The 27,762-nt window shown below is 43.1% G+C and overlaps 1 protein-coding gene and 1 long non-coding RNA gene across 3 annotated transcripts; one reads left to right on the top strand and one right to left on the bottom strand.

Annotated features, from left to right (window-relative positions):
* The first annotated feature begins 1,997 nt into the window (after window positions 1–1,997).
* TMEM233 (transmembrane protein 233) lies at window positions 1,998–19,193 on the top strand. Its single transcript, XM_062589993.1, has 3 exons — window positions 1,998–2,186; window positions 10,389–10,523; window positions 18,514–19,193. The coding sequence occupies exons 1-3, from the start codon at window positions 1,998–2,000 to the stop codon at window positions 18,523–18,525; spliced, it is 336 nt and encodes a 111-aa protein (XP_062445977.1). The 3' UTR covers window positions 18,526–19,193.
* Window positions 9,747–27,708, bottom strand: LOC134148163 (uncharacterized). Of its 2 annotated transcripts, XR_009960151.1 has the most exons (4): window positions 27,585–27,708; window positions 26,948–27,010; window positions 22,026–22,103; window positions 9,747–12,980 (listed from the first exon to the last, which is right to left on the bottom strand). It is a non-coding gene; the product is annotated as an uncharacterized LOC134148163 (long non-coding RNA). The 2 variants fall into 2 exon arrangements; XR_009960152.1 differs by lacking the exon at window positions 22,026–22,103.
* Between the last annotated feature and the right edge of the window lie 54 nt (window positions 27,709–27,762).

Below are 27,762 nucleotides of genomic sequence, written 5' to 3'. Positions count from 1 at the left end.
AATGAACTCTCTCATTATCACAAATTATCCTTGAATAACATCTTCGCTAGCTCCACACACTTTTTCACTTTCTGCCTCCTGCTTCCTTTCCAACCCATTAGCATCTCTTAGCAGCTTCATTTGCACCATTAGACTTTACTGTTCCTAGAAACGAACAGTCGACTTGGAGTTCTCCTTCCAGGTCTGCATTTCTGAGAGATCTGGGAAGGGATTCACATGGTCCAGTTGCACAGAGCCCACATTCCCCTTGTAGTTCATGATGTCCCCAGAGAAAGATTTAGTGCAGATGAATGCTGTGGCTAGTAACTCCACCAGTCTCTGAATCACCCTCTTGGAGGTTCCCCCATGCAGGCACCCAAACTAATTGTCTCAAGTTATGTAGTAGGAATCTGTATCCTTTCCTTATCCCCTGATTTCCAGTCTCCCTGCCTAATCTCCACACATACTTTTGCCTTTTCTGTAAGCTGATTTACCAGCAGCTTTTTGTTGTGTTTATGGTCAGCATTAATGGCTCAAACTGTCCATGCAAGTGAGATGCTCTCATTCACTCACTCATGATAGTAGGTTCTTATTTACCTAACTAGACTACGTAAACTAAAAGCAGACAAATTCAGGTTCATTACAATGTTAATTTTTGTTTTCCTCATTCGGACAGCACTGTATCTGCAGTGACTGTGACTGCCATTCTCAGAAAATGCTTTCACAGATTCCTGGAAGATGCTGAGTCCTTGCAGGGGGAAAGTACATGGTCGCCATCTCTACTAGAACCAATTTTAAAAGTAGTTGTGCACTGTAATGTAAACTCCGTTTTCAGAGACTGTCTGGTGACTGTATGTTTGAAGTCTCCTGAGAACATACCAGTGATTTTGCAGCTACAAAAAGCCTGTGCCTGAACACTAATGGGTAAATTGGCAAGCAAATGAACTTTGGTATTTCTTACTATTTCCTAAAGATACAGAATATTTCTGTTGACGTTTTGATAGATCGGCAGATTCTTTCTGCATGGTATATGCCAGGAACGCAGCCTGAGAGATGATTAATGTCTATGAAAGTAAAAATACTGCACCTCTATCTCTTATGTCTTTACTGTGGTGACTGCATTATATCTTGTAGAAGGCTGACACCCAGAAGCAGGAAACCCTGGCTGCATTCAAACCAACTGCAAAACTCACAAAGCTGTAAGCACACCTTACTGTTTGTTTTAACTTCAGTTAATGAGGTGCCCTCCAGAGGAGCCAGACACAGTGCAAAACTCTAACTGCAGCCTGCATTTCCCGTGAAATCTCTCCACTTTACACCTGCTGCATGGAGCTTCAGCAAAGTTCTGCCCCTTCATAATGCAGGGCAGGATCAGAGCCTGTTCCTCTCTAGAGGCAGACTGTTACCCTGCCTCTCACCAGCTTCAAAACCATGCCAGTTACAGGATTGACTGAAGCTGATCTTTATTTACTTGTTTTTTCATAACCGTAGGTTTTGGAAATGGTGACGTTTCCTAGCTCGCTTTCATGCCCCCGCCCCAAGTGGGTTTCACCTTACAGATGTAGTATGCAGTGAGGGGTGATTTGCTAAACTCAGAGAAAATACCCTGGGCCTGAGCTGCCAAAATCCTTGAGGTTGGATATTTTCAGCCAATCTTCAATGTTTTTGCTAAGTTTAGTGAGCCAGGGCCGGGGCGGGGGGGTGGGTGAGTAGGAGATGAGAAATTCGACTCGGAGGGAAGGAGAAGCCTTTGCAGACTCTGTGCCGTTTGCTGGTGCTTCACTTGCACCGGCAGTCAGAGCCTGAGACCGGAGCGGGCCTCGCCTCGCCTGCTTTCGCTCCGGCCGCCAAGCTGCTCGCGGGTTAGCCGGCAGCCGCCCCCCGCCCCCGCGCCGCCGAGCGCCCGTCCCCGGGCGGCTCCCTTGGCGCGCCGCCGCCGCCGGGTCCCTCCCGCCTGCCCGGTGCGCGGCGCTGCCCTTCCCGAGCCGCCCGTCCGCCGCGCCGCGCCGCGCAGCCCCATGTCCGCGCTCGCCGCCGGCGCCGACATCAAGAGGGCTCTGGAGAGCAGCCCCGAGACCCACATCGAGGATGAGCTGCCCGACGGGCCGCCGCACCCGCGCCCCAAGAACTACCTGCTCCTCAGCATCCTCGCCTGCTTCTGCCCCGCCTATCCCGTCAACATCGTCTCCTTCGTCTTCGCCGTCATGGTGAGTCGCGCCCCGGCGGGCAGGGGCCGGCCGCGAACCCGCGGCCCCGCGGTGGCCTGGGGGCGAGGCGGGCGACCCGCCGGCTGGCAGCGCCGGGGGCTCGTGCTGCCGGCGCGGCTCCGGCTCCGGCTCCGGCTCCGGCTCCGGGCGCGGCGGGCAGCGCCGCTTCCCCCGCGCGGAGCGGGGCTCCAGCCGCCCCCGGCAGCGCTCGGCCCGGCGCGTGGCCGCGGGGCTAGGGCAGGCAGCGAGCGTGAGAGCATCCGCGGGAGCCGTCGGGGTCCCCGCTCGGCTGTCCCAGGCGTAAAACCTGGAGGGAAAGGTGATTCACAGCAAGTTTTCAATACTCGGTTATGCGAGAGGAGGAGGGAGGTTTATTGCGATTAGTGGGATTTGTTACATCGAGTAACTTGCACACTGAGCGTGACGTGTTTATGCGTGCAAGTGGCAGCTGGGGAGCAGAAATCTGATTTGCAAAGGATGTGATCTTTGCTTTAGCTAATCAATTACAATAGAAGTGTCGTCTTTAGCAGCAAACGGGCGTTTCTGCCTGATACTAATTTTATTTGGTGCAATAATATACAAAACAATAATAATCTTAAATCACTGGCAAAAACCCTTGTAAACTACCTGAATATGCTGAGAGAACAAACCTACTCCTACAAGCCCTCACTCACTTAAATAGCCCTTAATAATGCAAGCAATCTCATTAAGTTCATAAGGAGTATTAAAACAAAATTTTCTTCTCTAAGAGTTGCAGAGTCAGATCCAGACTTCTCTAACAGGACCCATGATCAGTGTAATCAGTAATACTACAATGTATTTCTGTTGTTTAGGAACTGAAAAGGGTGTAAAACATGTTGTGTATTTTCATCCTTTTCTCTGAGAGCCAGGCTGAAAAGGTAAGTAAAAAATAAAGCTGTTTATTTTCACAGTTAGGTAGTGAGATAGTTACCTCTATGCAAAATATACTAAAACACACTCTTGTAAAACTAATAAGATTAATCAGAAATTACAGCTTGATATCAGAATGCATGCTTAAGCTCAAAGATTATTAGAAGGGTCATTTCAAAGCCATCTTCACAAACGTTTTCTTACAGAAAAGAAAGATTTTAGCTATCATTCTTTCTATATGCTTTTTTTTTTTTTTTTGTTATTGATTATACTATATACTGTGCCCTCTCTCTGTGTATTCTCTGTATGCTTTGTACCATGTACTGTATGTTCTCTTCCTTGACTGAAGAAGATCTGGTTCTGCTGGTACCCAGCATCATTTCTGTCTGTGGACACATAGGGTGCTATATTAAGTAATGAGAACTGATGATCAGGGGGAGGTGAGCTTGTGCTCACTGTGACTACACTTTCACCAAAGCATGGGAGCTGCACAGAAGTTAACTGCCAAGGACAGAATTTGGCCTCTAAAGATGTTTGCACCCCATATGGAGAAATCATCACCCCCGCCCTAGTTGAAGTTCATGCAGGCTTTTGGAGTCAGGCTTAAGTAACTGCCTCCATGGGATATATAGAAACTATGGTGGGAAGAGCACTTCCTGAATGCTGAACAGTCTATGCGGGTCTCAGCTGCCCACTCCCTTAACAGGAGAAAACAAAAACCGAACCAATAACCACGTGTGAATGCCTTGTATTTCAACATCATTCTTACCCTTCCTTTTCCATAAAAATAACGTCCAACTTCTTTACCGCAGTCCTATTCCCCTGCCTTTTAGAGCTGCAGCTTGTAACTGCCACTCATCTCAGCTCTAGGTTCTGCATTACAACCTGTACAATTTATCTCCACTTCAGCTGGGATCTACCTCTTCCCTCTGTCCCAGCTTGTTTCTTAAGAGTCCCTATGAGTTAACACTGAGATACAAGAGCAGGTTATTTTGTTTTCTTACAGAAGATCTCTATGTAGTCTGCAGAGGTTGCTGAGATCTTGTGTTAGAGGAGAGACAGACCCATAGAAGTGGAGTTCTCTATAAATTTCCAGTGTCTAGCGTGGGCCTGGAAGGAAAGGTCCTGTCAGCTTCAAAGGGGACACAGTTCAGCACCCTATTTGCCTGTGTCATGTCCTTAGGTGCTCTCAATTCTGATAATGAAAATAGTATTCACACGAAAAGTAGACTCCAACACACCCCAGATTAAATGACAGATTTGTCTTCAGTCCATGCCATCTCTTCTGCTGCCCCAGTTACAGCTCTGGCACTTGTTTCCTCACTTATTTCTCACCTTTGGGGGCACAAATCTTACTGTTCCAGATCTTCTCTCCTTGACTTTATTTTTGGAATGGAGCTCTCGCAAGTCCTCCCAATTGCAGTGATCACTTTTTCTTGTTCCTTACCTCCTTTGCAAAGGAAAACCGTTTATCACAACGGAGGAGTAAGGATAACCAGTGGAAGTGAAAGGTAACAGCATCAGCGAGTTGATACGCTGATGTTACAAGAGCTACCTCTTCAAGCTAGTTCTTGGTCACTCGCAGGTGTTAAGGTTGCTCGACAGTTTCAGTAAATGCAGATCTGTTTACCCAAGGCTTTGGCCAGGACTCCTGACTGTGGGATTACTGTTCGCTGCAGTACTCTTCTGCAGTTCCAGCCAGATGCCGTAGGTTCTCCTGCTTCCTGTTGCTTTCAGCAGCTGTATCATGTTGCTGTACAATCGTTCTACTCCAAAAAGTACCTAGCTCAGCCTTTTCCCATTCCTTCCCACCACATAGGAGACCACACGCATCAGGGCAGGAGGATGGAGCATAGGTGCCAGGTCAGGAAGCTCACGTGGCAGAGACACCTCTGATGCAAGACTGCAGCTAGGCAGCATGATGCTGAGCTCTTTGGCTCCTTGTCTGGAGGGGTGCCTCTTTCCCCTACTGTGAACACAAACACTACTGTATTCGAGGGTTGGCTACATCTGATTTATGGAATCAGGAAGCTAGAGGGAGCCTATGGGACAACACTAAAAAATGAATCAAGTAGGTATTTTTAATTACCAGAACTTAGGTCTAGTAGTTTAATGAACCTTACAGGCCTTTCTCAATACAGTGTCTTCAATTCTCTTATTTCAAAGATCTGGGAGGCAGATTGCTTGTCTAAATCCATGTGGCACTAGATTTGCAGCAACTTAAAAACAGTCTCTCAAAAGCTATTTTTCCCTAATTCTTTGCTTGTAACTGGTTCTTTTTACTGATGCATTTCTGTTTGATCTTTTGTATGGTTCAAACATGCAGTTCAGCTATAAAAATCTGGGTTCTGATAATGGTAAGTTCTTTGACTCCATTTGTTGCCCCTGGATTCAGATGCCTTGACTATACATTTGTGTACTCAAGCAGTGACAAAGAGCAAGGGAGTGTTAAAAGTCATAGGACAACAAAGGATGGAATTAGTTCCTGAGAGCTGATCTTTTTGCTCAGATCCTGACCAAGGCTTTGGTCAGGTCATATTAGCACAAGGACCAAGTGTTCCTGTACAGATGTACTTGTCTTCAGTTAGAAAGTTTATTTTGAAATACATTTTCTTGAAGTAGGTTGTAGGTATCTTGAAGTAGGTTGTAGGTACCTTCACATCTAGCACCATATGGGACAGCTTGTCATACTACTTCAGTAATACAAGGCTCAGCAGGTGTTCTTAAACATGCTTGTGTGGCCCTCATCTTTGCAAACTCATAAGCTTTCTGCAACAACATTTTCAATCCATCCTTGGAGGTGCAGAAGTCTAGTGTACAGCATGCAGAGCAAACTCCCCGCTCATTGTGTCTTGCTCATCATCTGCCTATTTCATTTGACAAAAAGCTGAGATCGTGCCTGGTCCTGAGTTGCTGCCTGAGGCTGTCTTTTCCATCCTTCCTCATCTGTTGTACGCAGTGAGGAGTCATATTTAGCTAGCATGTCTCATTCTTCCTTTGGTCTGAATTGGAGAGAGCCTCTTTGCAGGCAAAGCCAAATAAGGTTTGTTGCAGCCTGGCTCATAGAAAACAGAAATTGTTGATCAGATAACCTCAGTTTAGACTGCCCAGATTTATAAGGGATGTAGAGGAGGATTTCTGCAATAATACAGTGTTCTTTTTGCTTTTGCAATAACTTTGATGTTCCAGGGATGTGGAACAGAAAATGCACATTAAAGGGAATTAATGGTTTGTAGCTAATTCAGCAAATTTCTTTTGGTATGAAGTTAGGTTGTTTCACTGCTGAACCGAGACCATCTTTTATAGATAGCTATGTGCAAACCTGGTGAAGTCAGTGTGGTCGCAAAAGTAAATAAGCAGCTGCAGAAGGGTGGCTTTAGTTTGTGAAGTCCTAGTGAGCAAGGTGGCAGAAGTCTAAGAAATTATCATATGGTATTATTCTGGAAATGACTGAAATTTGTTGTAAAAGTTAGGTAGTCCAAATGTTACTTGCAGATGCTGTTTCCTGTATGTGTTGGCTAGCCCTTAAAAATAAACACAGATGTAACATTTAAGGCTTTAGAAGGCCTGATCCAAGGACCTGGTGAAGTAGATAGAAGTAAATCAACTTAAAAGAGCTTTACATTAGACCCCAACCAGCTTTCCCAAATCTTCCTTTTTTTTCTTGAATACTGTCTAAATTATACTCTTTAATATAAGCCTCTTCATAAAGAAGTTTCTGTCTCCTTGCTGTCTCTCCTAGATCCTCTTCTTTATCCATAATGTTAATTTCATCCTCCTCATTGTGGATTTTGATTAAAAAGGCATTATTTATTAAAGTGTACAGGGTAAATTATTTATGCACTATCTGCAGGAATTACATAGACTTTCTCCAGGCTTCCTAAATACATTAGCAAAGTGCTACAGAACTGCAAGCTGATGCTGCCATCCATGTCTTGCTTACAACTCCATTTCCATCAGAGACCACATGGATGGGGATCCGAGTATAAAGTGTTTGCAGGACCACACTCCAGATGTCATGGAAAGCTGGTCCCCTGATGGGTGAAAGGAATAAAGTCAGGGCTTTGGTATCAGCGATGCTTTTCCATTTTTCTCCCAGTAGCCAAATCACTACATTCACAGTTACTGACAGAGGCAGGAGGAGAAGTCAGCCTCCCCAAGACTATGCCAAGCCATGTTCTTCCTGATACCCCTTTTTATTAACCTTTCTGAATGTATTTTGGGAATACCTAAGAAAGCTTTTCTCCTGCAGAAAAGACTGTTGGAAAAAAATGGTGGAATAACTTACACGAGAGGAGCTTTGCTGGCCCTGCCTTGTGACGATAACCCCTGTCAGTGGAGAACTGGGGTGACTGTGCCTCAGCACAGCTGCTGTCTTTCTGCTCAGATGATCAGATTTTGCTTTTTAGCCTGACACCCTAAGGAAACAAGGCTTGGGCAGTCATCCTATCTCACCCTATGTTTGTGTCTCTGACTCTCATTTCCATCTCTTCCCTCTTTCTCCAGTATGTCTTTTACTGTACTGGCCAACCTCAACAAAATTTGACAGTAAAGCAGAGGTATCCAAGATATTCTCCAGAGAAATATGATAGCGAAATGTCTAGGAAAGTAGGCTGCCAGGAAGAGAAGAAATGTATCAGTGCTGCCTTTAAGAGCAGGAGTGCGTCTGCAGTGCAGCCTTTCTTAGACACCAGAGAGCAAGTAGCCTTGAGATGCAATTGTGGGAATTTAGGCTTCATTGCTTTGGGACTGCCTTGGCACGAGTGATCTTACTGCAGTGCTAACACTGAGGATTCATCTAGCCCATTAATTTCTGTGTGTTCACTAATTGACAGAACACAGATAATGTCCCTAATTGTTTTTCCGCTTGAGGGAAAAAAAAAAGGCTCTATAGCAATGTTTGGTATCCTCTGATGTCTAAGTATGCTTTAACAGCTAGAGTGCTTTGCTTGGCAAGAAGAGCAAAGCTGTCTAATGAGATGCTTCTGTTTTCCAGGCCTGCCATGCTATATACCTATGGCTAAGCACATTTGGGCAGAGAGTGCATCTACTAGATACAGGATAGAAAAGTTGTTGGAAGTTAAGTAGCATTAGGAGAATATGCAATTCAGCAGTAAGGCTAAATTTGGAAAAAAAAAAAAACACAGATTTTTGAAATTATTTAATAGCTGCCATGTAACCTAAATGTCATTTCCTGTGTCATTTTGAGGAAAACCTCAGGAATGTTCGATATCTTACTGTGGTGGTGGTGTTCGTGGCCTAACCAAAAGCCCATGGAAGCCAATGAATCTCCTTTCAAGTCCTCCACTCAACTTTGGATCAAACTGCAAGATTCCTGGTTACATAGTAGTAACCTGGGTATTTCATTAGTCGCAACACTAGTGTTTCATAAGCTTGAGATGGTTACATTTCCATATAGCAGCAAAAGTTACTGTTGTGCGAGCTTGCTGTGCTTGATATGGGAGAGATGCATGACTCTGAAGCTGTCTTGTAACCAAGCCAGGCACCTGTTTGTGTTCCTGCGGTGAATTTCATTGGCAACATCACTTTTAAGACCCTTGCAAGATCCCTTGTGCTTCAAAGTGCCTAATTTTCCTGAGAATCAAATCTTTGAATACCTTTAGTCCTTTGCCCTTGTTCGCATCAAGATCTTTCAAATGAGCCCAAATGTTCTCAGCCAAGCTGTTATGGAAATAAATGATGGCAAAGTGTTAGAAGTAATTTCCTCTCTGCAGAATGGCTTTTTTTTTTCTTTTTGTTTTGTCTAACAGCTTTAAAACCATTTGTCTGAATAGCCTCAGACTAAATTTAAAAGCTGTAAAGTATGTGTGAAAATAAAGGTACTTTTATCAGCACAGAAGGGACAGAATTTGGCTTCTAGTGGAAAAAAATGACCCAAATAGGACTTGCAGCTTTAACATTGTGTAATTATCACCTGTGTTCATTCCTTTCCTGCTCCCCACAGTCTCAGGTATTTGAATTAACTGTTGTTCTATCTTTGCTTTAAAAATGATTCATGACTAAAGCACTTTAGTAATAGCATATGGTGGTACCTCATGCAGTCATTTTTTAAAGACAACCTGTATTATTTAGTCCGTAGTTCATTTGATCAGGTTTCCCCCTTCCCCTGCTTCTGGAATACTTACAAAATCCTAAAAAACAGGTCATGAATAACCTGATCCATCCAGGAAATATGCTGGGATAGTTCAATAGTGCAATCTGATAAAGAAATCTGGACCCAATATTATGGTTTATGAACTCAAACTCTCCAAATCTTTCAGAATAATTATTAGCATTAATCTCCTTTTTAAAGTTCTTTGATAGCATATTATTCTTGAAAGGAGTTGCTAAAACTGCATTAGACTCATATGCTGCAATATTTCTGTGTAATTCACTGAATATATTATTTTAAAAATATACTCTGAAACAAAAATTAATTCAGAAAATCCTACAGTCTGTCTCACACAAGACTAGAAGATCAGAGTGGTCCTATCACACCTTATAATCTCTACATTTAATGAATATAAAGCATCTGCTAAATCATGGACCAATAGACGTAACTCAGACTGTTGAGGTAGTATCTGTATGTTTGATGCACACCTCTGAATGTGTATAATAATAACCATGTTCCAAAAATACAGTGGGACAACACTGCTAGTCTAGATTTGTTTATTTTGCTTTTTCCATCACTAGCGTACTACGTATTAATTCTTCAAACTTGGTTTTAAAAAGTAAACCACTGGAAAAACAGGAAATTAGTAACCTTTCTTTAAGGACTTTTCCCGAGGCTTTCTGTAAAATGCAGCCTGTTTATCTTCCTCTTCGTGCTATGTCCGCATAGAGGGTCAGAGCTGATTTCATCGCTAGTGAAATGGCCAACTTCTGTGAACTGTGTAAACTACAATTCACATACACTACAGCAATACTATTTCCAGAGATACAAATCACTGACTTGTGCAAGAGAGTGGATTGGAGTTGGTTTGACAGCCCTTCTGCTGATGTGTACAAGCATACTGCTTATACGAGTTCCTTACCGCTGTTCCGGCCTCACCACCCCTTCCTCACCACTGAGGATGAAGACCTATAGTTGCAATGAGCGGTACTGGAAATGAGTGAAACAGAAGAACAACTCCCTCATTACTCTGAACTGTACACAGTGCAAATGTATTGTTACTAAACAAATCACCATTTTCTGACGTCCTTTCTGCAGTACCACTTTGTATAAACTTAGTATTAGTCAAGTCGGTTACATTGCTTTGTGTAGTGATTTGTGTTAACAATAGTCACAAACACTCTGTTTCTCTTCTGCAGGCTTTAAACAGTTATAATCAAGGAGATATAGAAGGGTCAAAAAGACTGGGTCGCAACGCGCTCTGGGTTGCTGTCGCATCAATTATCATTGGCCTTGTCATCATTGGAATCTATTGCGTAGTTCATTTCACAACGGTAAGCAAAATGCAGTCGGTCCCAGTAAAAGAAGTTCTTCCTTGTATGAGGGCTTCAGAATAAGAAACGAAAGACTATCATAACCATCCAGTAATGTTATAATTTAAGAATGCACTCACGTTTACCCGAAGAGAAAATTTTATTTCCTATTTCATAATTAAGACACTGCCATTTTCTGTAGTTAAGTGCGAAGGACTGAGTATTAGCAGCAGTTCCAGAAACTCATGCAGCTCCCTTAGATGTTTACTTTAGGCAAGTTGCTTTTTTTTCAGTCCTTCAATTTCTCCATCTGCAAGACCAAGTGCAGATTCTCAGATTCTTAGATTTCAGGTAGTTGTGTCCATAAGTGCAAATTTTCAGTGTTATCATCTGTCCAATGTCTCTCTCTTTTTTTTTCCCCCTTGCCGAGGAGGAGAAGACAGGCAAATACTATTTTACTATTTGATATTAAGGTAGTCATGACTATATAAAAACTGACTACAAATGTAATTTTGACTTGGCTTGCTGTGGATGAGAGTTGTTCACATTCAGTGCTGTGTAGCTGACCTGCCTGATATATCTAGAACAGTAACGAAGAAGCTAGAGAAATGAGTCTCTGTATACAAAGTGGTTACGTAGGTAGATTAGAAATCTATTAGGAAAAGAGGACAGAAAGAGTGGGGACATTAATGCCTTTCTTAGAGTTGTGCAACAGTAAGTTCTTTTGTCGTTAGTAGTGCGCACTCCCCATTAAAATCACTCATTTGAATCCATTTATTATTAGCTGTTTTGGTTGGAGCACCATCTTCCCTAAGCCTTCCAAAGGCTGCCCAAACTTATATATAAACTATAAATAGAGATCACCTCATGCACCAGTGAAATGCAAACATCTCTGAGGAGTGGAATGGCGTAGCTGGTTAAGCATACACAACGTTTTCAGACAAAAAATTAAAGTATACCGTATTGAACTATGCAGAAGTTAATGGAACTGGAGTTCATTTCTCTAGGATATTAGAGGATGGTGTCACAGAGCCAGAAGCTGACTGTATCATTCACTAGTTTCCCGTACCCTTTGCAAGCATGAATCTCATTTTGATTCAGCTTGTGTTTGTGCATGTGTAGATTTAAGAGCAAGTCACTTCAGGCTGGATGTGCCAAGTTTTGTAATTGACAGCAGCAGTAAATTCCCTGATCACTTCTACCACCTTACTCATCATTTCTCAGACAAGTATAGCAACTCAATTCTTTTTTTTCTAAGTAGAGGAAGAGAAGGACAGCATGAGGAATGGCTGAAACCACTGGCCAAAAGCATTTGCATTAACCAGTCCACAGCTAGCTACATGTAATTGCAGTCAACATTTCAGTTGCACTACCATGGGACCCTGCTTGCTGAAAGTGTGAATTCTCCCATGTGCCTGCTACCAGAAATTAGAAGTATTTAGCTCTTTACATCTATCTAGTATTCGTAAGCACCTCTCTCTCTCCTACCCTGGAGGAAGTAAGCAGCAACAAATCGGTATAATTGGGCTTTATTGCCTTTCTTCTTAAGTTTTGCTTTTTTTTTTTTTTTTTTTTTTTTTTTGTAATATTTCTTCGTAAGAAAAAGCTGCATTAGGCAGAAGTGTTTCCAGGTGCTTGGAAATCCTTGGCACACTAGGATATTAATTTCTTTACTCAGAGTAGCATTTCCATAGATGTCTGTTGGCCAAATGATTCCTTCAGTTCTATCAGGACTCAAGTGGCAGGTTTAGTAGATTCACCTTTTCCAGGCTCTTTTGCTACTTCCCTTTCCCCTCTCACCTGTCACCTTCCAAAGAGCTCTTTGTGTTCTTTTTTTTTATTTTATTTTATTTCTAAGAAAGTGTGTGATGGAAAAACAATCTTCTTTACTCTCCTGACATGAAAATGGGTGAATATCAGCACCCAACTGGCCTCTGTGGTTACCTTAGTGCTTCCATAAATCCGAGTCTGCCTTGTTGCCATACTCTTGGGCATTTTTATCTTATGCTAAATTTTCTTTGAGTTTGACATGTCACTGGTGTGCACATGGATGACATTGCATTCTCCACAAAGTTGTCTTGTACATCCATCTGTACACCTTGGTCATGATTATTTACCAAGAGCCACTTTGGAGTCTCTGATAATGTGAAGCGAGCGTAAAATTACTTATGTACTAACAAATACATATACTTCAGTGTTAGTCAGATGGTACAAACTAGCCTTAATAGAAGAATATGATAATCAGCCACACACCTGCAGGAAGCACCCACTCCTAACTGAGCCTTTCCTGTTGCCAGCAAGATTGAGGAGAACATCACTTGAGCCTGCTCAGCCTTCACACCCTGTAGTCATTCTCAGTGCACTCAGGATGTCCCCAGCATTGTCATTTGTAGCAACATGGATGAACAGCAAAGGGCAATGAGTCTGAAGGCCAGATGATTCTCAGCAGTTTTTCCACAGCATCCCAAGGCTGAGCTCCTAGAAGGCAAACCTCCAGGTCAGGCTGGTAGGAGGGAACTTCCATCAACTGTCACACACCTTTTCTTCTTGGAGCAGAAAGTTGATGCAGGCTCAGTGGGCTATGAGGCCTTCCTCAGCAGGACTAGTTCCTCCTCACCTGTTGGTTACACCTGTTCCAGTTGTTCATCCTTTGCATCATGAGGCTTGGGCTCTTCCCTCCACAGGGTCTCTGTGAAGACCCTGTTAGTCTCCCATTTGTCCTCCCTGATGATCTGCAGCCTACTCACCTTCTTTGGAAGCCCTTTCTCCTGGAGACTTAGCTCCTCAGCCAGAGCACAGCTCCCACAGGTGAGACCACCATCACCCCGAGCCCAAGGAGAGGCAGCAGGCACTCCCTACAGCCACAAGCCAGACAACTGCATCCTCCCTCTGAAACTTCAACTGGGTCAAGGCATTTGCTGTGCCAGGCAGTTGCTTCAGCAGTTCTGGGAACAGTGCCCTGTGGTTCATCACCACCAGTGTTGCATAGTCTCAGGCAGTCCCAGGCTGTCTTCAGCAGAGTTTCTGGGCCCCCTTCTGTGCAAACTGCCACATTAACTGCTGAAGACCCTGTTATCTACTTCTGTTTGCCACTCTTGAATATCTTTTACTGAAACCACTGAGAATTAGTTACGCAAGTACTTTTCTAGATCTAGACCCAGGTTCCTTCAGCATTCACTGACAAGTAATTTCCTCTCTATGAATGACATTTCTAGAAGATCGGTTTGAGATCATTGCCTAACTTGTTGAATTTCAGTAGTATTTGTAGCATTTGGGTACCAAATCCCATGTGCCCCTTAAAAATTTCAGCCAAAGTTACCTATTTGCTCTCACATTTCCTCTTTTTGCTTTTCAGTATCCAAATCCAGTATATATTCTATCCTGCTTAGGAAAGCGACTTCAGTCCTGTGTTTTAAGCAGAGCTGAGGAGGGTTCCCATGGTATCCCACAGGCCTCTCAGTCAGGAGAAAACACACTAGTTAGAGCTGTTGAAGGTATGAAGAAATGGTAAAAGCTACAGACTGAGGAAGTGCAAGAAATTCCTGCCTCGAGCAAACACTCACAGTAATTATACCCCAATAATTATTGTATACACTGCTAGAAAAACAGGATTAGACATACGTATTGTTGTAGTTCCCTTGGACTGTTCTGATGCTTATGAACTGTAAAGTGAACAGGAAGGAACATGACACAGTAATGTTTGGTGCCCGTAACTCATCGTTACACTAACTTGTCATTGTCTGTGAGACACATTGCCTGATAAGGAGAGTGACTAGGATTAGACTGCCCACGAAGTCTTGAATTCAGTTCTCTGTGCCCAGGATCTGGTGGATGAGATGATGGGTGTGCATCTGATAACAATCCAGAGACCATAGGAACAGCTGAAAGGCTGTTTTTCACCTAGCTGAAAATAGATCAGCAAGGACTGATGGACTCAGGAAGAGAAAGGGCCTTTCACTTTTCAGAAAGTTCCTGTCCTTTGACCCCCAAGCTTCTTTGCACACCTTAGTATGTCTTTTCAATTACAGAGCAACAATAGTATAGGAAAAACAGTGATGGGCACCTACACCTGCATCAAAGAGACAGCCTTGAAGATCTTTTCATTTAAGATCTACCTGGTGCTGAGCCAACTCTGGGCTTGTCCTGCTGCCTTGGAGAGCATCATTTATCTATAAGACCTGCACGTTATCTTTGGAGAACATGCATTAGGACATATATATATATACATATATACATATGTATATATATCTCCAGGAGCATGGACCACCCAACACTTGGGAATCACTAGGTTTTTCAGTCATGACCCTGCATGTAGCCAAGGGGAAGCTGTCACTTGCATCACCAGAATTAACAGTCCGGTGATAAAACTTGCCTGTCTTGATCAATGTAAACTTTGGTGTGTTCCTTATGTTGAGGGATCACTCTGTGTTAAGCTACAGTGTGTGCTAAATCACAGCTATCCCCCATTACACTTGAGGTCCAACTTCTCCCTACTCCATTCTGTAACTTTTACCCTCTCCTGTCAGCTTGTCCTGCATTCCTACCTTGCCAGTCCATTGCCCTGAATTACATTTGCACTGCTTGTTCAGAGGTAACTTAAACCAGTATTTATGTCACCACTGAGTCTTAGCCCTGCATATGTGCTCATAGGCATGTTGTCTGTCAAGACCTGCCATGAGGAAAGAGCTGTATTTGTCTTTCTTAAGGAGACATCACTACAGACTGAAATGGTGCAGAGCACTCTGTGCATCAGCCTGGGTTGGTGGCCTTACCTGCTGTAATAGGGCTGGTTAGAGAGTTAATGGCAGGGTATCTAATGACAGGCTACACTCGGCTGCGAGCCACATCCTGAATTTTGCCTGCAGTTCTGGTGCCCTGGCTCAAAAAAGATGTGGTAGAGAAAAAATAGGGAAAGGCAACAGAGTATAAATAAACTTTCATATAGGGAAAGATAAAATAGACAAGATCTCTTTGCCTTGGTAAGGAGAGACTTAGGAATTTGGTAGTTAAAGGCCCCAAGAGGTGAATAAAGAGCATTTATTTGCTGTGTCTTATGAATGAGATCAAGGACAGCAGAGGAAAGTAGCTTTAAACAAGCAGAATGAGGTACTTTTCCACATGATATAGAATGCAGCTCTGGAACTGACACCTGTAGGCTGCTGTGGGTACCAAAAATATACATAATTTGAAACAGCAACCAGAGGAATTCACAAAAGAAAGCCTAAATGTAAAGTTGCAGATATAATTGCAGGCTCAGAAAGTTTCTAAGCTGCAGATTGCCAGAGATAGAAGGTAGCAAAGGCAGAAATATCACTCTGTGCTCAGCCTTTCTTACACATTCCCTGTAGGCATCTGCAACATGTCACTGTCAGAAGCAAGATACTGAAGAGAGAGCTGTTTACAATGACCCAGTACAGCTGCTCTTGTGCTCTTTTATAAGTCCTGTTAGAAGCCTTTCATTGACTTGAATGGATTTGGAGTCAGCCTTCTTGTCTCCTGGTAAGGTCTTTGATCAGTGAAAGCTAATAATTTCATCTCTGAGTGAGAGTTCAGTAGTTCAAGGTCTCTGTTCTCAGAGCAGTGTCCAAATTTTCAGAGCAGTTTCCAAATTCTAGACTTTTCTGACAGCACAAGTTGCTTGGTGTCTCTGGATGTCATTTCAATCCCACCAGCAGGATTCAGGGAAACAAAATCCTGAGCTGGGACCTCCTTAGTTAAGTGAAGGAGACCCAGGGGTCTCAAACCCTGTTCTTAGCTGGATCACACTGTGTCATATTCTACTTCATGCTACTATAGGAATCACATGCTCCTACCCCTTGCTGGATTTGCAGCATAGCCTGTTAGTAGTTTGAAGCAATATGCAGTTTCTTACACTGCTGAGGTTGTCTCTAGTGTCTAGGTGAAGCTGACAGTGCTGTTGGGAGCAGAATGAGAGTTCATATGAGTTTTGCTTTCTGACTGAGCAAAAAAGCATATCAGCTAAAGCCCATGACTTTTGTACAGCTCTCCAGTGGTTCTCTGCCACCTAGGCAAGTGGGAATGAGCCAAATAGAAATGTGGAGAACCAGTAAGAGTAAAGTAAGGAAACATGCTCTTCTGCACAGCACAGGCTGAAATAGAGACAGTATTGTTATGAGGAAGGGTAGCCAAAGTATTGAAGAAAAGGAATGCAAACAACTCCTGCCAATGGACCAGGGCCCAAGATTCTCTTCATTCAGATCAGAAGATCATCATCTTTGTTTACCTTGAACCCCAATGCTACAGGCAGGGAAGATATATCCACTGGTAAGTGCATGCATGAAAAGGATAGTCATATTCAGCAACTTTGGATTTTTATCCATACCATTATGATATTTTAATGCTTGTGTAGAGGAGTCTGAACTTCTGACCGCTTCTTTAATCTCATTTGAGCTAGAACTTCACCCCAAGGCAGTCACAGCAATACTACCACCTGTCAGCATGGCTCTGAAGGAAAACAGAGAGACAGCCAGGCTCTGGAGAAAGTACCAGCTGATACTGCTTCATTATCATTGATAATCCCTACCGGAAGGAAAAGGAATAAGCATTTAGACTATGTGCTGGGAACAAGTGTATGCATTCATTTTCTTTTACATAATTCTTTAGGGGGGAGAAGGTATACAAGCTTATTTTTAAGCTTATTATTTTTTTTCTTTGACATCCCTTTCCTGAGGATCTTAAAATGATTTGCAACCATATCACTGAGTGAGTCTCTCTGTTTCACAGACAGAATAAGCTGAGGGCCTGCAAATTTACAGGAATTACATAGCCAGCCTCCCAATCTTTATACTATGGATCCTGCTCTCTGTACCATTCCATAATAAAGAAAGAGCCAAGGAAGTCTGCCTGCCTTTGGCTGCAGGGATTGACCTGCTAGTAACCAGTAGTTAGTTAACTAGTGCAAAGTCTGATGTCAGGGCATTCCTATTGTCTTTTACCCACATTAATTCTTAGTGTCCAGGTAACCAGTGAGCTCACACTGCTGCTTTTCTATCAGTAAGAACACAAACTGATTCTCTCTTTGATCCACTATTTCTTTTCACTGCATTTGTAAAACATAGTAGCTTACAGTCCTCTAGCTATCTATCAGATGTGACCTGTGAGCTCAAAAGTTGAGTAGTGGATAGACAGGTACACATAGATGCACTGAGGCAATGTGATTGCTTCAGCCTCATTTCCTTAGCAAACCACATAAAAAAATCTGGTCCAGTTGTTTCATGTGTGTGTGGAGGAAGTGCCCCCACAGTATATTCTGCCCCCCTTTTGGAGTCCTGAGTGACGTCCAACAGGCAATCAGCAAAGGAGTTCATGCTCTCTGCGAGGATATATTTACTGTTTAGTACTGCATGTCCTGGATCCCCCTTTAAGAAGCTGCCAAGTGTAGCTGCTTAATGGAGAAGAATTGGGAGTTGGGTGGAGCATGTGAAAGGAGATAGCAGCAGAGAGCCCAGCAGCCAGAGGGAAGCCAGTGAGATCTGTAAAAATGGGTAATGTCTGAGACTTACCGTTAACACAGGAATTTGAGGGAACTTCTCAGATCTTCCTACCCTTAACACAGGCACAAAAAATCCAAGTTACCCATTTCCTTTAAAAACTCAGGCATGTATTGCTGTTGTATTTGCCAAGTTGTCTGCTGCTGAAAGTATTGTTCTTGCCTGTTTTATGTACCACTTCAAGGAATCAGTGTTGTTGTTGCCCTCATGAAGCTTTGGCATAAAAGAGCCCGCTTCCTGGCAATGAAAGATCCTAACTTGCATTGATTCAGGTAACCCAGTTTAAAAATTCAGTTTAGATTGACAGATGACTGGTGCCATTAGAATCTCAGTGCTTTGATTCAAAACTGTATTGAACCACTAATCCAGAGGGATGTTTGTTAAGAGACCAAGTGCCACTACATAATGTATCCATTAGATCTGTAGGATGAATAATTTAAACTAACAGGCAAACTCTGTCTTTTCCTCTTTTAAGAATACATATTTTTGTGTCCTTGCAGCATGCTATCTGAAGACCAGGACTGCACTTGAAGGATATCATCATGTAAATCTCAGGAGGGGAAGAGTAAGAAGAAAAGGAAGTTCTTCATTCCAGACTCTTAGATTTGACCCTACAAGTCTCTCGGCAGAGGCATGTTGCTGGTGGATCAACTGATAATTCAGTTAGTTAATCAGTGTAGTGTAATCAGGTATTCAAAATTATTTATTTATAGGGAATCTCAGTATAAAGCAGAAATTTCTCTTTTACCCTAATGTACAAAGAAATCTTGCCCTAATTACTCCCTTTTCTTTCTAATTTACGTGGAATATATGTTGGATCCATGATGTTCCCTGGCTGAGCCTAGCTAGACAAAGCCAACTTATCTAGACTGTTTATAGTGCACAGTGTAGGATCTGATGCACAACCTGCTAACAGAAGCTAGTAGGAGAACTTCTGTTGCCTCCAGTGGGCTTTGGTCAGGCCATTAAGGATTCTTATATTCCTTTAAAGTAGCCTCAACATAAAGTAGTCATAACCACAGGTTCGTGATTTTATCTTGCTATGTGATTTTATAATGCTGTGGGTGTACTCTGACTCAGCAGCTGCTTTGTCACCCTCAGCTTTTCAGTCTTTCACATTGTTTTTTTCACCACGCAGTGACTGATTTCAATCATTTGATTATTAAGAGACACTCTTGTTCCATAGCATTCATATTTTTCTTAATGATACCTTTTTATTTTGTTGTCTTTCATTGTTGAACTACCTTGACTTTGCTTCAGTCCTGCATTAAAGTTGTACTGATCGTATTTTTCTCTTTAAAATTCTCTGATCCATGTATGTAAGAATTTTCTCTATTTTTTTCATCTGATAAAGGATCTTCTTTTTAAGTAGATGTGCTTCTCCATCCCTTTGTTATTGCTCCTCTAGCAACTCATATATTTTCATTATATTCTGCTTTGTCAGTGTCTTTTTGTTTGATTCACCCTCTCATCTTGCTATGAATAGTCTATATATCAATGCAGTTAGACATGGACACATTCTTCTACCCTTACTGATGTTACATTGGCTCTTGCTCATCTTGAGTTACTACTCAGTGAACAGCCTTAAATTACAGAATTGATGGTCTCTAAATTAATGCAATTTCTTGATACCTTACGAAAATACAGCATGGGACAGCTGGTTTTTATTAGCTGAAAACCTTTCGAAATAACATATTTATGCCATCACCCAAATATTCCATGTTCAAAGGAGTAAGTTCTAGTAAGGATTAACACGGATGGCTACATATTCAATGGTTGTTGCTCCAATTGCTTTAATTGTTACTACATGTTCAAGCAAGTTATGTCAGTTTACACTTACTCTCCTTGCACTGGCATGAATCAGGACTGACTATTCAGAAATTCGAGAATGGCAGGTGCAAGTGAAAAAAGAAACAAGCTTGAAAAGAGTACAACTACGTATTATCAAAGATAAAATCAAAAATAAAAATCTCTCAGAAACGTGTATTTGTCAAAGCATATGTATGGAAGCAGCATGTATTTTCTGTGCCTTGAGATTACACGTCTAATGTGCTTTTTCATTTTTCTTTCTGCCAAATTCTGTTTTTCATTGAAGTCAGCAATGCATAATCTATCCTTAATTACTTCAGTATAAATCTTCACTTGTATAACTGAAATCAGTTGATTTCTTCACCATTTACAGTGCTAGAATGTGTCCACATGGGAATCTTGCCACTGATTTTGATAATCCCAGGAACTGGCTGTTCTGTATACTCTTCTTTGGTTTTTGAATACTATTTCAATGGTTAATATGTCTTGTGGGACTTTTAGTAGCTTGCCATATTGTCAGATATAATAGAACTGTCATTGAGAAATGGAATAAAATTACTTTTAATTCATGTCCATTCTGGTATATGGGAACTGTCTTTCCTAAGTTTTCTTGGCTCTCCTATTTTAATGAATAATTTCCCTTCTACAAATCCATTAGGCGATTTCAGGGTAGAGTGAATCAACGCAAAAATAAAGGATTTCTGGCCTGTATGATACTATGCAAAGAATCTGTGAAGAGAGGGTCTTATATATTCTTTCAATCATTTATGAAGCTGCATCATTTCATTATAAAATAAGATTGTAAAAGATTAATATAACAATTGCCTGTTAAATGCCAAGCTCTGTTCCGTCACGCTACTATATATATAGGTATTCAAAGTCTAACTGAGTCAACTGGAGTTGCTTCAGTTTATATCGCAGCTAGTGGGAACAGAATTCATTCCCCAAACAGCAACAAGCTGAACTGTGGCAAAGCAGAGATGGAAGCTATCTAGTTCAAAATATTTACCTCAGATTCAGCTTCATTCTCACCAACGCACATAATTCCATTGGCTTCATTGGGTTATGCTTGATTTTTCCAGTGGAAAATTGGTGGACAGCCATAGTTAATTCATTCACAAGTTGTCAGAGATCAGTTAACACTCATAATAAATGAACGTCAGCAAGGTAGGCTCTTGGCTTGATTTTCAAAACAGCATCTAGAAGAGTGTTGAGGGGGTTTTAGAGTGGCCCCTCAGTGGGCTCATTGGGGCTTTCCCACCACAAGTGGGGAAAGTAGTGGAATGAAGTAGCTAAAGAGGATCCCTGACCAGGTAACAGCGGCCAGATTTCCACTACTTTGCATTGCAATAGTAACGCCTGTACATCAGTGTACAAAAAATTTCAGCCTTCTGCAAAATACTAAACTCCAACACTGTAAACTGTTTAAGTCTCTTCTTTCGGCACTCTTCTAGTGCCAAAGCTAGTAGGGTGAGAGGGGAGAAGGATTTCCAAAGCTGCTGGAGCATTAGAAGATAGAGATAGGCAACTTGAATTATTTCTGAAAGTGTCTAACAAGGATCTAGGTCAATAGGAGCTAGACACCTGACTTGTTCAGATGCTTTTGAAAGCCATACTGGAAATCTAACTTGCACCTTAGATATCTTTGAAGTCTAGCCCTTAATATAAATGAGAATTGAGCCATTGTTTCTTCAGTGCTTCAGATAAATGTTGCTAGCTTACAGTGCTATTGATCAGTATAAAAATAAAGGCTTTATATTAAACCACTTAATGTGACAGAGAGAGGAAAATGCAGCAATTCCTCTAATGTCCTTTAGGGCTTCTATGTCATAGCTAATCTTATTTTTCCCTTGCTAATGTACTGGTATAAGTTCTCTTCATTTATTTACATTTGCATAAATTTTCAATCGTGTTTGAGAAATGCAGTCAAACACAGGTCCTTTTTGAGCTCCACTCAGCTGGAGCTAGAAATATATATGCTTCGTGGACAACCAAACCACTCTGTTGTAGCTGTGAGAGAAGTATCAAACATAGGGAAGCTGAACGACATCTGACTGCCCAAATCAGCCAGACCACTGGTGACAGCAATAGATGTGGAAGGCAGGATGCAGTTGTCTGATGGAGAAATAAGTGCCTGCTTTATATTTTGGGAGCAATACAAACAAATTTCAACGTCTTTGACAGGCAGTGCAAATTAAATTACCTGTCATTCATCATCATTCATCCAGGACTGGGTGGATTGGATTTGGCCCATTGCTGTTATGCATTGCATCTTCTAAGGCTGATGAAAGAAGAATGAGCTATCAGGTGTATACTCAAAATGATACTATTTCAAAAGTAACAGATAAAGGAAATCACAGTAAAAATCTTCCACCTTAACATCTGTGTCCTGGGCAGGAGAACAGAGTCATCCTTTCACAAAGCTGCTTCAGGTTTCAGGTTTCCTTTTTTTGCCTTTTTTTTTTTTTTTTTTTTTTTTTTTTTGCAGTCTGCCTGCATGCTGAAGACACCAACTAATGTCCAGCTCTCTTCCTTCCTACATGTATTATAGGCAGAGACAGATGGAAACTTGAAATTGCTGGCCTCAGCTCCTGGACCAGATTAGCGTCTTTCGCTTCTTACAGGACAGCTGCATTCTGCAAAACAGCAGTGTGCATGTATCTTGATATGTAACCCTAGAACAGGGCTTCTAAATATAAGAGGAGTTTCTTCGCTGCCATATGAAGGAGGTCAGCCAAACGTTGAAACACCATGCAGTATACGTTTCAGCAGATTGTACGGCAAAAAAGACATGAAGAGGAAAATACGAAGTTAAATTCTTCGGTTGTTTCCCTGCAAACACACCCAGGAATTCACAGATTGTGACTTGAAGATCGGCACTGGTTCTGCAATTTATGTGGTTGCAGTCACAATCCATGAACCCTGTGTGGCTTGAGGCCTCAGAAGCTGTGTTATTTTGCACCTGTGTCTCTGGACATGCACCTCTGGAGACTGTCTGTGCTCATGATGTGGACTGTGTTCACCTCTCCTGGGCTGGCAAGTGTCTACCTCTCAGCCCAGAGACAGGTTATATTTAATTGCTGCCACAGAGCCTGTCACTCTCAGAATGAGCCCAGATACATGTGCTGAGACAGTGTGCAGGCATTTCTCTGTCATAATGTAGCCTAGGCTCATTTCCTTACCTGGATCCAGACTCTGTTTCCTTGTAACCAGTAACTTGAGATGGATTTTGGTCCTGATTTGCATGAGCAGGGGTAAGACTGGGTCATCTTCCCAGTTAGTCTTTATTTTGTGTGCCTCTTTATTTTCACACACAAAAGGCCATATTTGAAGGACTGGATTCCCCAAAGCAGTAAGAATTAAATACAAAGAAAGTCAACGGTTTGATCTGGAGCCAAGCTGATTGTAAGCCATGTCCTGGTTGCCTGACAGCAGTTCGTTTGCCTTTGTGGAATATGTTGGTGCATGGAGGGAAGGGTCCATATCACCAGACCTTCACTCCTGATAATGAGATAACCTAGAGGAAGCTGAATGGACCTGAAGCCTACACTGCCTTTAGGAGAGATCCCTCCAGGCAAAGCCAAAGGCACAAGGAAGGTCTGTGCAGCATCATTTGTATTGCTGCTGCCTAACTCAGCTCTTCTGGACTACGCCCTCAGTCTTTCATATGCAGCATCTTCAGCTGAAAAGCCACTTGAAAGTTGGCTTCCTCTTGCTATACCCCCATCTCCAACCTCTTGTTTAGTTAGCCAATTGCTGAAGGTGTGCAGTGCTGGGTTAAAGTAAGGGAACCAGGAAGGGATGCAATGCTCCATGAGTGATTTTTTTGTGCACTTGCAGTTTTCTGTTTCCCAAGCACAACGGCATGTTCTGCATGCACGGCAGTGGCATGCGTTCCTGAAATGTGAGCGAGCATTTAAGAAGGCTGCCCAACTTCCTCTACATCACTCCCTGGCAGCCTGGCACAATGGGCTAAATTCAGAAGTGACCTCAAGGGGGTAGGAGACAGGTCGCTCAACCAATATGTGCAGGAACAAACTTGGGAGCCCAGGGTAGAAAGGAAGGTTGTAATAGGAAATCCAGTCAGGAGGTCTCTGAAACGTTAATTTATCCTGTCCTGAACTCTAAGGTAATTTTTTCTACTCCTGCCATCCAATTCATTTGTCTCCATGGCAGAGAAGTTACATGTATGCAGAAGCACTTGCTTGTGTGTCCTTTATATTGCGGTTTGTGGTGTGTATGGTCTACTCTAGGGCGGCTCTTCTCTTTGGCTAATTAATCTTGTGTTATATTAAGGAAAAAGAACTTTGTTGGATACCAGAAGATTCATAAGGACTTTAAACTGCACAATCTGAGACTTTTGGCCATTGCACCTCTTTTTCTTCACATACTTAGGGGTAAGAGAAGGGCAAATCCTACAGAAATTAAGGGATGCCAGCAGAGCCATGGTAATGGGGAGCCAGGGCAGCCTCTTGCACACACATCTCAACCAGTGTTCACTGGAGATTTAATTGTTTTCTCATTTTAACCATTCCAGGAGATAACCCAAACAGTGATACTGAGATTCTGGACTGAGCATAGGTGGCTGGTGAACACCATACCTTCCTGGGCACTACCACAAGGGTTTAGCTTTGACTTTTTGTGGCTGCCAATTTATAAGGCCAGTGTTCACCATCTTTAATTAAAGACATATATATCCTTATCCTAGTTCTCTCTTGACCTCAGATCCATTGTGTTTTTCCCCTATTATCTTTAAAAATGAGTCAGCTGATGAACAGAGAAGGTAAGATGTCTCTAAGAGAAAAGAGTGACTCAGTGGTAAAGATGTCACTTCCATTGACCCCTCAGCCTGTACAGTACTGTAAGTTACAACTTTGACAAAGTTTGCTCATTTTATGAGCCAACAACTAAATTCTCTTAAAAATGTTTTCTGAATGGGATGTCCTGTTTGAATTTTAATAGTTGGGCCAGACCTAATTCATGTTTGTTGAAGAGTAGCAGATGTGAGTAAGGGGAGAAGGAGCTCACCTTTGCTAGTGAGTATTGACATGATGAGTGACACGAGGATCATATGGCTCTTCATATTCTACAGGTGTTTTACAAACATCTCCTTTTAAAACCTCACGTTGCCCTATTAGGTGCTGTAGCACAGTCATGATACCTGATAAAGCATTTAATCAATTCATTTTTTTCTTGTTTTATGGTTTGCAAGAAGTCTACAAATGAACTGTGTGGGAGTTTTTCCACTGAATTTCTTACTCAAAATTATTCAGTTCATTTTCTGCTGCTCGTTTGACCCTGCAGCCTACCATTTGCAATTCAAGCTGTGCTGTCTAGCTGTGATTCACCATGCCATTCCCATGATACCATTTCTTTTTCCTGAGCAGACAAGCACAGTCTTAGAACTTTCATGTTGTTAGTGTGATTACTAATGCTAAAGTAACCTCATATTTGTTTTCTGTGATGTTTAAATATAATGTTTGCTTAAAGTGAATATTTATTCTATGGAAATGTGGGCAGGGAACACAAGCAGAGTCCTGAATTTACCAGAACAAAATATTTTACAATTCTGTATACTAAAAGATTTTTCAATACTTGGCCAACCTAGCATCATCTTCATTTGGCTGATGAAAAGCTAATAGATAAAGGCAAAAGTGATTAAGTGTCTTCTCAAAGATCGTATTAGCAGTTAGTCTCAGAGGCACGGTGATTTTTATCTAATTCTTCTCTCCTTCATACTGAAAATGCTTACAGTCATTATTCATGGGCATTATTAATTTACGGCAATCTACACAACTGTTCAGTTAAGGAATGAATTACTGTGGGAATAATGTCAGGAACGCTTAGTAACGGCTAAGCCTGCAACCCGTTTCTGCATGTCCCATCTCAGAGATATGGCAGCTTAGAAGACAAGAGTCATCATCATCATCATCAATGATTTCAGTGGCATGTCACACCTCTGATTTTCTCACTAGGGAGGTTAAACAGGAACCTCATTTGTGACCCAGGGAATATGGAAGTGTTGGTGGAAGTATGTGAACCAGTTTCCCTCTGTTCTGTCCTGGTCCAGCAATAAGAAAGCAATGTTGAGACAGGTATACTAAGGGGCAGGACCAGAAAACATGCCTTATAGTCTTCTTTTGGTATGTGGAGGCTGGTGCTGGCTGAAGTGGAAGGGGGGCAGTTTTATGCCCTAGCTACCATCAGATTGCAGAGCATGGAAGGAGGCAGAAATCATAGATGCACTTAAAGGCTGGAGCAAAACACCAGGGTTCCAAAAAAACCAGCGAGTGCACGAGCTCTGCCAGGCCCTCGTGGCATGTCTGCAGCTAATCCCTTGCTTCCCACATCTCCCGCATGAACAGCTGTAAGGGCTCCCAGTTGAGCTGACAGAAGAAAACAATACCCCAGTACATGCAAGGACCATGCATATGGATAAGCCCACGAGAGTGGGGTGGTGATTTAGTGGGCAGAACTGGTAAGCCCTCACATAAGATTCATTGTCCATGGTGTAATATTATTCAGCTCTCATAATTCACGGGGACCCAGCAACTCATAGCAAGATACAGAAGCTGATTGCTGCTGGACTGTGCTGCTCCCACATGGTGGTGAGGGAAGACAAGAATCAGAGGTGAAGAGAAAGCAGTCACGAGGAGAAGAGGAAGGAGGAGAAGTAGCAACAGTGAGGCCCAGCCACCAAAAAGCTGAGATGCCTGTGATCAACAGGAGAGGTTGAGATAGCTGTGTGCACAGCCTCTGTCCCATCTACCAGCCAGTGACTCCCCACAGCTCTGGAGTGTGGCGCACCATGTATGGATGGGCCATCACCATGTACAGAGAAGTCAGCATATTTTATACGGAAACTTTAAACTGAAAGCAGTGTAAATGCAAGGTGATGCTTGGACCTCCTGCAGACCACTCGCCACGGTCTCATGAGCTGTTAGCACTCCTTAACCTGCATTTTCTTACTGGTCAGTGGCTCCTACGAGTAACATCATTGCAAAGCAGAGAGGGTGGGCCCTAGGGTGAAGGTGCGGTTGCTTGCAGTGGGTCTGGACAGCTGCTGTGTAGTTGAGCACACTGTTCCTGTTAGGCAAACGGCAGACGGGTGAAGGGAGCACATACCTCCGATCCACGCTGCAGTCAGTGCCAGACGTAACCCGCACACGCAGAGGGGTCAAAAAAGAACTGGGGAGATGAAACAATCATGTTTGGAGACAAAGAACCGAAGAGTGCTAAGCTGCATTAAATATAAAGAGAGCAACAGCTGCATTTTACAGTGGTGTAACTCTTCTGGGGAGCTGGGGAAGGGCCTCCCACCCCACTCCCTGCGCAGCCCCTCCGGCAGGCGCTGAGTGCCAGGGCAGTCTGCCCCAAAAGACAAATTAAACACAGCTGTTCGCAAAACCTCCTGCAGTCAGTGCTGAGCGCGGTCCGTCTGTCTGTCCCCGCGGCAGCCTTCCCACAAGAGAACAGCGTGCCTCAAGGACGTTGTCTTGATCAGGCAGAAAAACACCCGCAGCGGAGCGGCGTCCTCGGAGGAGCAGAGCCCGTGCTGGAGGTTTCACGCTGTCCCGGCCGGCAGTCAGCAAGCCGGGCGCGCCCAGCGGGCCCTGGCTCGCGTTCCCGCCACGGCGCAGCGCGCTCCGCGCCCCTCCCAGCACCGCAGCGCTCGCCCTGCCGCAGCCTCCCAGCGCATCCCGCGGCTCCCCGCGCCGCCGACCCGGGGAAAATAGCTGAGAGAGAGGGGAGCGGACGTTACCCTTCGCTGCACAGCTGCGGCAGCAGTTTGGCAGGAAGGTGAAATAACCGCGCGAACGGCTGCGGTGGCAGACGGCGCAGGGCCGGGTGCCGCCGGCCGCCGCGGGGACCCGGGCCGCGGCGGGGCGGGGGGCACAAGGCGGCCGGAACCTGCGCGCGGGGCCCCGCTTCCACCCGGG

This window comes from Rhea pennata, chromosome 17 (genome assembly GCF_028389875.1).
Source record: "Rhea pennata isolate bPtePen1 chromosome 17, bPtePen1.pri, whole genome shotgun sequence".
Taxonomy (NCBI): domain Eukaryota; kingdom Metazoa; phylum Chordata; class Aves; order Rheiformes; family Rheidae; genus Rhea; species Rhea pennata.
This window is presented reverse-complemented; position numbering and strand designations above follow the sequence as displayed.